Raw genomic sequence first — 15221 nt, forward strand, 5'->3', positions numbered from 1 at the left:
ATGTAATAAGACAAATAATTGAAAAGACAAATGAATATCAAAAATTCTTAAACATAACATTTATTGATTTTGAAAAGGCATTTGATTCAATCTCAACATTAGCTATTTTAGAAGCCCTTAAAAATCAAGGGATTAAAAAAAAAAAAAAAACTTCCACTGATATATTAGTCATTTATATAAAAATTCAACTACACAATAAAATTAGGAATAAATATGGAATTTCCCATAAAAAAAGAGTTAGATATGGAGATGCCATTTCATGTAAATTATTTATAGCAGCCCTAGAAGAAATTTTTAAAAAAACTTGGATTGGAAAAATAGAGGAATTATGGTAAATGGGAAAGAACTAAATCACCCTATGATTTGCTGATGACATTGTTCTTTTAGGAAACTCTGCAGAAGAAGTTCAAATGATCAATGAACTGAATATGGGAAGTAAAAAGAAAGGATTACATAAAAAAAAAAAAGATAAAACAAAAATAATGTATAATAAATACATCACCAAAAAGCCAGTGCAAATAGAACAAATGGAAATGATATAGTAACTACTTATGTTTACCAAGGACAAAAGATCACAGTAGAGGGAGACTGTGAAGAAGAATTTATATGTAGAATTCAACTTGGTTGGATAGCCTTTGGAAAAACACTCTGAAGTACTCAAAGGAAACATCCCGATCAATCTTAAAAAGAAAAATATTCAACAGTTTTATATACTTCTGGTCATGAAATATGGAAGTGAAATGTGGAATCTGACTAAAATATTGACCAACAAGTTGAGGATTACCCACAGGAAAATGAAAAGATCATTACTCATTATCAGTCTAGATAGAAAGCACAACTATTGGATCAGAGCTCATGCTAGGGTGAGAAACAGAACAGTCATTAAAAGATCCAAATGGCAATGGACAGGTCATATTGCAAGAAGTAACACTCAAAAATTTACAAAGTTGATATCAGAATGGTATTTTAGAGATGGAAAGAGAGCTATAAGGAAACCAGAAAGACAGTGGGAGGATAAGATTAAAGCGATGGCAGAACTCAGTGGCACAGAAAAGCTCCAGATAGAATTGAATGGAGAACTTTGGGAGAGGTCTTTGTCCATCAGTGGACAGAAAATGGCTGAAGAAGAAGATAGATCAGTTAACAGCTTTGAAAAATAGAAAATTTACATCAGCAATCATCTGTATGGTAAGCACTTGCAGATCATGCTCTGGATACTATGTCACATAGGATTAAATGGAATATTACATAGAAGTCACTATAAGTCTAAGGAGACTATTTTTGGAATCAGCATCAGCTATGAACCACTCCCCCCCCCAACCTCAATAAATATGGTTGCATTAAATTGCCAGAGATCCGAGAGACAGTTATTCCAAGACAAGGTTTGGACTCTTCCAAATTAAATTTATAGTTATCCAGCCAAGAGAGAGCACCTTGTTAGGACATTAGTTTTGTTGCAGTTACATTTGAATTGTTTCCAATGCTTTAGTTGGGTGTTTTGTGCTTGTCAGTTATTATTTGTGCCCTGAAGATGCCAGTTAGAAAACCAGCAAAATATTAGTAAGTAATAAATTAATTTTTTTATCTGTTGATGCTGTTAAATACTACGAAGTGCTAGTATGACAAATCTAAGATGGTATGGTCTTATTTTTTTTTATTATCTCATTCAAAGGTTAAGCTTATAGCACAGTACTGTAAGTGAGCTAAGGGTTAATAATCTAGAGACCATATTTGGTACTTTTTTTTTCCCCAAGTTACTACAAGGTGGTTGCACCTCACATCAACAGTAAAACTCATCTATAATTTAATATTCACAACCACCAATACTGAAGGAGAATTTGAACCTACAGTCTGCCAGTTGATGAGCACAGATGCTATCCATTTATCCAAAAGCAAGAAAAAACCCAGAGGAAGACCAACATACAGATGAGTTGTGAAGTCAGTAACCAATTCATTAGCAGATTAAAACATAAGAATTTGATCAAGCAAGAGACCTGAAATGTTATTGATCAGTATGGAGGTAAACTGTCCATTGGGAAACTAGTCATTCTAAATATTAGTCAAAATATTAATTGTGTTGAACTATTATTATATCTCGAAATCTCCTTCATGACATAGACCAGAAATTGATGACAATGATGTATACACATATACTAAATAATGACACAATCATATTTAGTCTCCAATACTTTAAATGATATGATGCAATGAATTATAACAAAATTACACATGTGAACAGAGCTAACCTGCCAAACTGTGGAAGGAGAAAAACAGTACTTCATACTGTGTTATATATATATATATATATATCTTTATATAACACTATTATGATGAGAAGAATTCAACAACTGGTCAATTCAATTTAGATTTAATTAATTTAGAAGGACATTAAAACCTATGTATAGGCTTTTAAACAGAAAATGAGACTTGTAGACTTTGTTTCTTCAACTAAGATTGTGATCAGCATGCTAGGCAATACTTGAGTGAGGTTCGTGATAAGAACCTCACTAAATATGGGTGGTACATAGATAGGCTTTGGTGTTGGTGGTTATTGATAATAGTCCTTTATAGTATAAATAACACCATAAGAAAATTATTTATTTATTTAACTTACTAATATGTTTTCTGGATTTCTAACTAGCATCTTCAGTGCAGAAATTATAACTACAGTAAACACAAAACAATTAATTATGCTGTTGTGGAAAGAATTAAAATTGAATAGGAACTAATATCCTGCCAAGTTGCCTCTAGAGATCAAATTAAAAAAATGAAGCCATATTAAATGTGGTTTTTGAATGACTATCTCTCAGATCATTGGCATATCCATGCAGGCATACTCTTTAGGGTATGGTGAAGAGGAGTGCTTCATCCAATGTTGATTCCAAAAATACTCCCTCAGACCTATAATGACTTCTGTTGTAGTACAGTTGTTTATCCCATTTAATCCTGTGTGAAGGAACATCCAAAGCAGGGTCTGCTGGTCCAGACTTGCTACACAGATGATCGCAGATGTAGTTGTTATATATATTTCGAGACAGATGTTATTTACCAGTGTGTCCAAAGCAGGGTAAGTTGCAGGGAAAAGGAATAGTATGTGCAAGAGGATGAAATTGATTCTTAAGAGAATGCATGAAAGTTGCTAGAAGGATGTGTAGTTTGAAAGTAGCATGGAGGTTATATTTGCAAAGAACTCTATCATTTCAGATTTACCCTGGATATAAGGGATGGGGATCATTTTGCTCTGTTAGTTGCAGAAATGATGGGGTGTGCATTCAGTATTTTGTCCATTTTATAAGGGTTGTAGTCACTGGCTAAAAAAGTATTGTGAATATACCTCAGATGTCACTCAAACAAACAGTCCTTGTTCTGTAATGTCATATTGCTGGAATGGTGATTACTTATGTGAGTACCTTCCAGTGTATATGTACAGAGAGTTCCTATAAACAAAAAGGATATGAACCATTTGGTAGTAGTTTAACTAGTATGTCTAGGAGAGCAGGAGAGGATACAGTTGTTAGTTGCTTTTTTCTACAGTGAAATGTATTTTTGGATGTTGACTATTTAAATACCCTAAAAGGTATCTAACATGTTTACCCATGAAGTTAAGAAAACACATCATTTATGCAGTGTAGATTTAAGTTTAGTCATACAAACTGTTGGTTATCTGTAGCTGTGCTTCACTGCTTAGTTTTATAGAAATTCCATATAGAAATTGGCTAGAGAAGAACAATCAAGCTCTTTGCATATTTTCCTTACCATAAATAATAACCACAATATTCAGCTAAAAATTATTATTATTAAAATTAAAATAATTATTCAGCTTAAAAAAAAAACAGCTGATAGCTGATTTTTTTTTTTTAGCTGAATAATAATTAGAAAATATGCTGAATTTGAATAATTCAAATATGTCAGGGGGAAATCTGACTTAATAAAGTGAAGAATCTCTGTCAATCAAGTGAAGAATTATTAAGTTGAATAAATAAATTATTTTCTTCTAGTGTTGCTTATACCATGAAGCACTGTTATGAATATGGATGATAGCCAACCTTTCAATTCTTCAATTCTAACTGCTGACTGACAACTTAAATATAGATTATATATTGCTCTGTACTCCATTCATCCCATATAATTGTAGTGTTTTGATTTCTCCGGGTACTTTGTCATATGTTTTTTCTAGCTCTACAAAACTTAAGTACAGATCCTTGTCATTCCCATGATTTCTGATCTTGATAACTTCCATGTAGCCTGAACCCAGCTTGTTCTGGTCCAAGTTTCACTTACACAATTTTTCTCAGTCTATTCTCAAGATAGACTCTCTTATATTCATGAATAAATCTTACTTGGAACACTCAATAGAGAGATTCCTCTGTAATTCTTTCATTCACCTTTATTTCCCCCTCCCCCTTTTTTTTAACAGATGAGAAATATGCAAGCTCTGTTCCAATCAGTTGGTCAAACTTCTGATACAATATTTATCTAATCAGCTACTTATTTTTTTTCAGGCTTTTTATAGCTTTTGTAGTGATCTGTGCTACTGTCTGCATTCCTCCTGAATATTTTCTACTACTGTTCTGTCACTGCTCATTTTGTTTAACAGCCTTTCAAAGAATTACTCCAGACATCTAGAACATCCTTATTTTCAGTTTTTGACACCTTTATCATGTTTGATTTCTTTTACAACTCTTTCCACCATTTCTGAGCTTTTTTAATAATTTCAAACATTTTCCCACATTGCTGATATTTATCTTCTATATTCTTACCAGTCTACCCTTGAACTTCTGTTTAGCTACTTTTATAGCTCTCTTACATTTTTATTCATATTCTTTTAGGGCAGGGGTCTTCAATGCATGGCCCACAGAGCTCTTTGCCGTGGCCTGCCAGCCATTTTGAAAAAATAACTACTTAAGATTAAAACCTGATTAAATAAAAAATAATTTCAATGAAGCCCACAGGCCATTAAGCTATACTGAGGTATTTAGAATTATAAGATGCTTTCCAGATTCACAAGGAACACTGTGCATTCGATACTTTACATAAAACCCTATAAAAATAAATATTAAATAGACATGCTTCTTCAGCCATCTACCAGTGCCAAGCGGTACTTAAGTACTAGTACTAACATCGCAGGTAGATGGCTGAAGCAGTAGTTCATTCGAGTGTTCATTCTAGTGCCTTCCAGATAGATCTCAAAGGTTCTCGATACTTCGTTATTTCCATATAAATGCAAGAGGAACTCATCCACAGTCAGTCAGCCCGTCGTGAACAGTGTGATATTCATGTATAAGGCATGCAGGTTCATTGTGTCAGCCATAGCCTATTGTGGTTTTATATTGCCAGACTTTTTTCATTACTGTGAGACATATTCAGTGGACAATAACTGTTACAAGGCCATTTTGGAACATTTTTTGGGTTCACCTTCCACGAGTAAAAAGCATAAATCAAGCGATTCTTGTCGGGTTTTTAATGAAAAGTGGACCAATTTGTAATTTTTTGTGCCGATCGATGATAAGCCAGTGTGTTTAATTTGTCGTGAGTCAGTGTTAGTACCAAAATAATACAATATAAAACGACACTATGAGACAAAGCATACATCCAATTTCGATCACCTTCAAGGGTGGCTTCGTGTGGACAAAGTGAACCGTCTCCAAATTGATTTAAAATGCCATCAGGGTACGTTTAAAAGGCAGAGGGAAGAGAGCGAAGCGTGCATCAAAGTAAGTAGCTGAAAAAACTGCCAAAAAATCAAAAGCCTTCTTGGACGGCGAGTTTGCGAAAGAGTGTCTCATCACTGTTGGGGGCATATTCTGTGCCCAAACAATAAGGAAGTGTTTAAAAAACCCAGTTTGTCTGGGGTAACTGTAGCATAATGTGTCGATGTTGGCAATGACATTGAAGGAACTTTAAAAAAATGGTCGTCCAAATTTACTTCATATTCACTTGCTTTAGATGAGAGCACAGATGTGAAGGATACAGCACAACAGGCTATCTTTTTTCCGTAGCATTGATCAACAATACAATGTGACAGAAGAACTGCTAGCGCTCGTACCTATGAAGAGAATGATGAAAGGCACTGATATTCTTGAAGCCACCAAGAAAATGCTCCAGCTTTTTGACCTCAGCTTAACCAACCTCGAGGGTATGGTAACTGATGGTGTTCCTGCTATGGTGGGAAAGAATGAAGGGTTTGTTGCGCTGCTACGGAAAGAACTGGAACAAGAAGGAAAAGATTTCGTCCATTACCACTATTTAATCTACCAGGAGAATTTGTGCGCGAAAAATATTGGATTTGAGAATGTCATGAAAGTTATTGTGACTGTCGTCAACATTATTAGGACAAGAGGATTGAATCATTGTCAATTCCAAGAGTTTTTGACCCAAGAGTGCGAAGCAGATCATGGCGATGTGGTTTAATATAGTGATGCGTGTTGGTTAAGTAGTACCAACTGCTGTACCAAAATACAGCAGTTCATGCAAACCAAGGGAATCCGATTGCAGAATTTAATGATCCGAAGTGGATGACAGACTTTGCCTTTGTGACCAACATCTTGCTATATATGAATGACCTAAATACTTGGCTACAATCCAAAGATCAACTGGTGCACACTCCGTTTGATCACATCAAAGGTTTTATGGCCAAGCTCAAACTTTGGGAGGCACAACTCGCAAAAAAAAAAAGACTTACCTGATTTTCAGCTTCTCGCTGAGTCCAACTGTTCATCTCTTGATGAATACGCTACAAAATAGCCATGTTGCGAAGTGAGTTCGAAGAGAGATTTAGTGATTTTCGTAACCAACAGTCTTCTTTACATTTATTTTCAATGCCATTCATTCAGTGTCAATGCTGCCGAAATGCCAGGCTCAACAAATGGAGCTGCTTGAACTCCAAAACAACTCTTCCTTGAGAGAAAAATTATTCAATGTGCCCTTGCTTGCAAAGACTACATTTCTGAGGATGCATTCCCTAATCTTCACTGGCATGCTTTGAAGATGTGCACTTTGTAAGGAAGTACATACTTATGTGAGCAGTCCAGAATGAAGCATGTGAAGTCCAAGACAAGAACTCCAATTATGGACCAACATTTCAAGAATACTCTGCACATAACGACTTCCAACATTGATGCCAACATCGACAAGCTGGTCAAGGAAAAACATTGCCAAGTTGCCCATTGACATTGTAAAAAATGAATGTTTTCTTCATTTGATTATCTTTTTTCAAGTATTGTTTGTATTTCTTATCATGAACCCGACTCCTACCTATGTTCTTAAAGCTGAGTGTTTATTTTTATAGGATTTTATATAAAGTATCAAATGCACAGCGTTCCTTGTGAATCTGGAAAGCATTTTACAATTCTAAATATCGCAGTATAGCTTAGTGGCCCACTGGCTTCATTGAAATTTTTAATGCGGCCCGCACTGTCTGAAAGGTTTTTTTTTTTTATTATTATTATTGTTCCGGGAAACTCCAAGGAGTCGACAGACTCATCGAGGGAGGCCCTAACATCATGTCTGGAACAACTATTCAACATTCACACAGTATCTATCATATCTTGCCTTGAACTCATTCACAGTCGTAGCACCCACAACAGACTGTGGAAGCTTATTCCACTCATTCACCACTCTCCAAGTAAAAAACCTAGCTCTAACACCCTTGTCAACCACACTCTTGCCCAGCTTCCATGCATGGCCCCTAGTCCTCCCACCACCAGTCATATTTTCAAAAATATCTTCTGGATCAATCTTATAAAAACCCTTCAGTAATTTGAATGTCTCAATCATATCACCCCTTCTTCGCCTATCGTCCAATTTCTGCAACCCACAAATCCTCAACCTATTCGCATAAGGTTCATTCCACAGACCTGCTATCATCTTGGTCACTCGTCTCTGGACCCTCTCCACTTCCTCCCCATCACGAAGAAACCCTGGTGCCCATAACTGGGCACAGAAGTCCAGATGGGATCTTATCAAGGCTCGATACAGAGGAACAACAACTTGCTTCTCTCTGCATGTTAAAGTATTTTTCATAAGCCAAGTGATTTGGTGAGCTGTTTTAGTTACTTTTGCAATGTGCTCCCTAAACTTCAACTCCCTATCCACCAGCACTCCCAAATCCCTGGCCTCATCAATCTCCTGGAGTACGGTTCCACCTATGCGATATACTGCTGCTATTCTTTTCACCCCAAAGTGCATAACCTTACACTTTGCCACATTAAACTGACATCCATTTTTCCTAGCCCAGTCCTCCAAACTATCCAAATCATCCTGTAAAATTTTGACATCCTGTGCACTCACAATTGCTCTACCCAACTTTGCATCATCAGCAAACAAGTGAACACTTCCTCTCAAATCCTTTCCAATATCATTGATGAACAAATTGAAAAGCAGTGGTTGAAGATCTCTGTTTTAGGGCATCTGCCAACTTATTTGCTAGGAGCTTTTGACATGCCCTCTTCTTTTACAGGACTGCATCTTTAACTACCTGTGTCCTCAAAATGTTCTTATTTTTCTATCCTTGTAGACAATTCCACCACATGCCTCCCTAGATGAATCAATCATTGTTTTCTTCAGTTTGCCACTGACACTCCAAAGTTTGGGTCTTGTTTTCGAACTGCATCATTTTTTCTGGAATAATGTTTGTATAGGTGAGTCTACAGTTTGCCTGTGAAAGTTGATCAACTATAATTCTTTCTGGTTTTCTCACATACTGTTCTTTTCAATGTGATATTCATATTTGTCCTACTTAAAACTAAGTGATGATTACATCCAATTTCAAATCCTCTGTATATCTTATATCCTGAACCAGCATAAAGATACAATATATCACCATCAACTATAGCATAGTCAATGATTCTTTTCTTATATTTTATGTCTTCTCTCCATGTGAACTTGTCCTCATCTTTATATTGGAACATGGTGTTAGTAATGATTAGTCCGCATGCTTATCATTATTATTAGCTTTGTCATTCCCTCCAAATTTTTCCAAAATATATTGTATAAATGATAAAGAAAAGTAGATTTAATTATGTTTAATTCTTGTTCAGCGAGGCATCTGTGGAACCTGCAGAGTATGTTCCTTCTGACACTGTCAAACTCTGTAATGAATTCAGGCTAACTTAAAACTACAAGATAATGTACAAACAGATGGGCTATCTTGCATCAACATCTAATTCCTGATATGAATCCTTTCATCAATGAATTATTATTTTTCTATATAACAGTTTGATAACTGCTGATAAAAAATTAGTAATAATGTAAACTTAATCATGGAATATTATCATAGTCAACCTGTACAACATGATTAAGTTTATATTATTACTCATTTCTTATCCACAATTAGCTAATTATTACATGAAAAAGTAGGAACATATTATTTATAATTCATTCACACATTTCCATCTGGCTATATATGGATATTTACATTTGAAGTCTGACAGTCTTCCTTCTAACTGAAATTGATAAGCGTTTCTTCAAAGAATTAATACTATTCATCCCAGGATACAATTTATTTTAGCAATCAAAAAACAACAAATGCCCTTTTCTAGATTTATCTTCGTAAAATGTTTGCTTATCAGATAGGCATAAATCTTACAAATATCCATCATTATTTTACGCTAAGCAGGCAAAAATATCTTGCCTGCTTGGTGTAAAATAATGATGGAGTTTGTTATCCTTTCTTTTAATAATTTTCATCACCAACTTTTGAAGTCTTTTAGGCTCTTTTCATTAATTATATTTCATGCAGCAAGCTCAGAGTTCATTTATGAATTGCAATAATTTCAAGTATCAGATAATAAAATATTCTGACAGTTCAAAACAACTGTACATTATGAAACCTTTAATCAAAAGCTAACTAATAAAAAGTGAATATATATGAACTCTTGAGAAGAGTTATTGTCCTTTAAATAATGGAAATCATGGCAACTTGTACTGAAGATTTGTATTTTCATGATTCATGGAAAATTCATTGTGTGAAACAAATCATGGGAAAATTGATCGTGAGAAAATATATCACAGGAAAATTCTTTGTAAGAAAATTTGAAATCCTATTGTGATGATATTGATATATGAAAAATAAATTCAAAACAAGAAATATTTTATTATTATTTATTTAATTCGGTTTTATTTAGCTTTTGGAAATATTTTTATTCTGTATAAAGTTATTAATATTCTTTCTTATTTAGATACTACAGGTTCTGTAGACCTGAATGTCAATTTTTACAAAACTGGAATAGGTGGTTAGGGAGAAAGGGTGCCATATTTAATATTTAGGGAGAATAGTTATTTCCCACTAATATTTAGAGTTATTTATATATTCCTAATAACTATTCTAATCATAAATAGTTAGTTTTTAACTTTTAGAGTTGACACAGTTGCAGAAAGTTTTCTCACTTGGTTACAAAGTAAATTACACTTGCCAAGAAATTATATTCTTGATTAATCCTTTACCCGAGTGAAAGCAAACAAAGTTTTCATGTGACGTATCTTCACAATTAGGCTACTTGTATGTGTATTGCCAGCCGGGTTGGCCACCATGCGTATGGATGTTTGTAATTGTCTATGAAAATACTAGTATGGTTGGTGATACATGGCATTGGTGTAGATCAGGGGTCGCCAAACTTCTTTGACCGTCGACCCCTTCAAGAGTTTCTTGACCCCCTCTATTTTACTATTACGTAATTATAATAGGACAAGCAGAAAAGACGCTTATGTGAGTTTTTAGATTGTTTATTTATAGTTACAGTGTTTCTTGTATGTGTAACATAGTATATATTATTATATTGGCTTAACATCAAAGGGATATGTTTTTGTTTTCGACGTACTTCTTAACATTACATATTTGATAGGAAAGATAAATAATATATAAAATATAAAATTTAATTTAGATAACAAAATAACAATAATACAATCTTCCTATAGGTACATATAGGATGTACAAAACTACCAGCCCTGCTCAACTCTTCAACATAGAGAAGTTTAGTTCGTGAATGAATAATGATTGAATTATAATATGTATGTCGATGAATTTTAGAACATTAACGCTTACTTGTATGTCGATGCACAAAAATGAGAACTGGGATCGAATATGTGTAAGTATAAGTAAATAAGCAACCATGCAAGTGTTGCAATCTCTCTCTCTCCCGCCGGGCGGGAACCACCAACATCCGTTTATTGGTAAATACGTCATTTTGGCCAACATGATTGGCCTCCGTAACTATTTTCATGACATTGCTCCATCTTACAGGTTTTATTCATGTTACTGTTCCCACGATTCACTCTTAATTGAGTTGTCGTTCAGGATGGAGGTAATCCAAGTTAACCGAATTAAATATTACCCATACAATGATGACTTATATTTTTCTATCGACCCCCAACAATGTTATATCAACCCCTGGGGGTCGATATCGACCACTTTGGTGACCACTGGTGTAGATGATAATGATGGTAGTTGCGGTTCGTTGAAGTTGGTGAAGACAGAGAGCTGTAGAGTAGGTGTCCCTCCCTCGATAACTCTTTGGACTTCATGGAGGTGTAACGTAATAATAATAATATAGAGGCTGTTGATCTCACATCAATTGCTTCAGTATCCCATAATTCAAAGCACACATCTTTTCAGATGTGTATATTGCTAAATATATAGTGCTTCTTTAATTCTTTTCAAATTCACAGTTAAATTCATTTAATTCTTAAATGCAATCTGTGCTTTCAAAATATCATTATATTGTCAAAATACTGTCACTCGTGTGGAGATGGAAAGATTTCCTTCTATGTTCACATCCACGAAACAGGAAATACATGCACTGAAAAGAGATGGGATTACCTAAAAATCTATATAAACATGTAGCTTTCCTATAATAATTAATTTATTAGACTGCAATACATAATATATATATATTAAAACATGCCACTTACTGTGACCCAAGTTGGTACTAAGTCACATTTATTGAGAATAAAAAAGAGATGTTTATGTGGTTTTTCTTTGCGTAAGAATGATTCTATATGTTTACAACGAGTGCCAATAGGATCTCTTGCATCCAAAACTTGAATTACAACATCAGATGAATCTATAACCTGAAAACAATAATGTTTACATATTTAATATTATTATTAAAGTAAACATTTCAAAATTATATTTTTATTATCCATAGGTTTTAAGGCATAAGTCATTATCAATTAACTTGAGAGATTTGCAATTATACATAAGAATGAAAAAACATTAAAGCTATAAGTGATGAGAACTAGTTTTACTGCAGTGAAAAGGAGTATGACATGTTGAGACATATCTAGACATGTTTTGACTTGAGTACAAATAGTCACATTATAAGTAGGGTCATAACTGATGGCTTCCTAAGTACTGTCACATGACACCAACAAATATATATTTCTAAAGTACCATTTTTCATTAAGTAAGCGTTACTTTCCCTTTATAAGCTATAATTATCAAAAAAAATGCATTTATTAATATCAGATAACAATGCTTATAAAGCCATTAATTATGAGCCTACTTCTTCTTCAACCTTCTGGTTCTGTTCACAGGCGGACGAAGGTCTCTCCTATTTTTCACTGTATTAACACTACCACACAATTTTATCAAAGAGATGTTTTATTAACGCTTATATTTCACTGATTTTCAATTCAGCATCATCAGAGCAACAACACACTTGTACAAGCAACAGTGAGTGAAACAATATAATTGCAAAAGACAAAAGATCTAAAGTCCTATTTTTGGCACCCTCCGGGGCAAAAAAAAAAAAAAAAAAAAAAAAAAAAAAAAAAGATATGCAGGAGTTTTTTTTTAAGATAACAGTCTCCCAAATTTTTGGCAAATTAATGCAACGATATTTGTTAAGGGTGGGAGAATTCTTCAAAGCCATTGCTGACTCAAAAAATAATCTTTCAGATCTATAATGACTCCTAAATAGCACATTCCTTTTCCTCCATCTAATCCTTGTGAAGAAGTGTCCAAAGCATGGTCTGCCAGTCCTGACTTGCCATAGTAATAGTAGCGAATGTATCTTTCATGTTCTTCCAGGCGGATGTTAACTGATCTTCCTGTTTGCCCATAACAGGCCAAGTCACAGTCACATGAAACTTCATACACTCCTGGGTGTGCTAAAGGGCTTATTCTTAGGCGAGCAGATCAGAGTTGCCAGCTTGACATGAGGTTTGAAAGTGGTGCGAAGGCCATTTTTCAACAACACTTTGGCTATCTTTTCAGATGAACCTCTGATATAGGGAATAGACACGGTCATGTTGTATTCTTGTGTATTAGGGGAGGGCAGGGTAATGGGCCTATGTAGTATTTTGTCTATTTTGTAGGGATTGTAGCCGTTGGCTAAGAACGTATGGCACAGATATTGGAGTTCTGTGATCAGAGCTGTATCGTTAGAACAAATGGCTCTGGCTCTGTCTGTAAGTGTTTTTAAAATGCCACACTGTTGGACTGGATGATGATGTGATTGTTTATGTAGGTATCTTCCTGTGTGTATAGGTTTTCTGTAAATAGAAAAAGATAGTGATCCATCTGAAAGGCAGGTGACTAATGTGTCAAGAAATGGTAAACAGTTATTTGATTAATTTTCTACTGTGAAGTGGATTTTGGGGTGTTGGCTGTTTAGGTAGGTGACAAACGCATCAAAAGTGTCTTGTCCATGGGGCCAGATGGCAAACACATCATCTACATAGCGTAACCACACTTGTGGCTTGTATGTAGCAGCTCTGGTAAGTACTTTGTTTTCAAAGTGTTCCATGTAAAAATTTGCTGACGGGGGGGACCCATAGCAGTACCATTAATCTGTTTGCAGAATTTTCCTCCCATGTCAAGTAACCTGCATTCATGATAAATTTAAATAATTCAAAAATATCAGGGGGAAATTTAGACTTGATTAAATCAAGAGTGTCTATAAGTGGTACATTGGTAAATAAGGAGGTGACATCGAAACTAACCATTATGTCTGAATTTTTTTAGGATTAGATTTTAATTGTAACCAGTGTTTTGAAATGGACTGAAGTTTTTTTACAAAAGTAGAGGAGTTGCCAGTAAGGGGGGCAAGCGACTTGGCTAAATGCCGGGCCAGTTTATATATAGGACTATCTATGCTATTGACTATGGGGCATAGGGGGATATTAGTTTTGTGGATTTTTGGTAATCCATAAATACGGGGTGGTTTAACATGAATGCGTCTTATTTTCCTGATGATTTCTTTGGGCCATGATGTCACTTTTTTCTTTTGAGACATCGTAGGATCTCGATGTATAATTTGATACGTGGAACTTTCACATAGGAGATCTTGCATTTTTTTGTTATACTCTTCTTGATTCATGATAACTATTGCATTTCCTTTATCAGTTTTGTAATAATAATATTTTTATTATTATATAACTTTTTAGGGCAGTTATTTGCTTAAGTGGCATATTGCTTTTTGGAGGCTTAGCCTTGTTTAGAATACTTGCTATATCTAGTCACACATTATTGGCCATTGCCGGCAGAAGATCGTGAATACCCCGTTCTACTTTCATCATAATTTCTAGTTTAGGAATTTGTTTGGGCGTGACGGCAAAGTAATGCCTTAGATTGAGAGCGTTCTTGGCTTCTTCAGTGAGTGTTTACGACTACATGGTCTCGTTGAAGTTGCGGTCGGGACTTCATATGTTGGCACTGTTGTAGGAGTTCATATTTCTTTAGGTGTCTGATTTTTACTTCATAAAGTATCCCCTTATCAAAATAATAAAGTATATTTCATTGTAAGTGTCTATTTTATTTGAATTTAGATGTACATGTAAACAAAAAAAAATGATTTATTTTTAATAGAACAAAATTTATAAAGATACTATAAATTTTTACTTAATTTAAATAATTTATCATGAATGAGAAGGATACAATATCAACATTTTCTTGTTGCTTAGAGCTTCTTGTATCTGCTATGTTGCTCTCCTTTGAGTTTTATAAATCCAGTTTTTAACCAATGATCCTCTCTTAAGAATTTGAAAGCTAAAAAAAATTATCGTATTTACTCGAATATAACTTGCATTTCCCCCCAAAATTAAAGCAAAAAAATCGTGGTGCAAGATACATGCAAGGATTTTTGGAAACTAAAGTTTTCAGAAAAAAGGCAGAGGCAGAGTGGGGGTGCCTTCCTGAGATGAGTCCTTGGTTTCGCTTGAGTCAATACAGCAGTTTCTGTGGGACAGGACATGTGATTCAATAGTTAGTGCCGTTTTTATCC

At 34.6% G+C, this 15221-nt stretch overlaps 1 protein-coding gene across 2 annotated transcripts in view; it reads right to left on the minus strand.

The window, feature by feature from the left end:
- The window catches only part of Ns2 (nucleostemin 2), a 208449-nt gene that overhangs the window by 115401 nt on the left and 77827 nt on the right, over nt 1-15221 (minus strand). For both annotated transcript variants that reach the window (XM_090391934.1, XM_090391935.1), the window contains exon 7: nt 11908-12066. In XM_090391934.1, the coding sequence (XP_090248060.1) occupies nt 11908-12066 (159 nt within the window). The remainder of the gene's footprint in view (nt 1-11907; nt 12067-15221) is intronic.

This window comes from Typopeltis vanoorti, chromosome 4 (genome assembly GCF_054136105.1).
Source record: "Typopeltis vanoorti isolate ZY-2024b chromosome 4, IOZ_Tvanoo_1.0, whole genome shotgun sequence".
Lineage (NCBI taxonomy): Eukaryota > Metazoa > Arthropoda > Arachnida > Uropygi > Thelyphonidae > Typopeltis > Typopeltis vanoorti.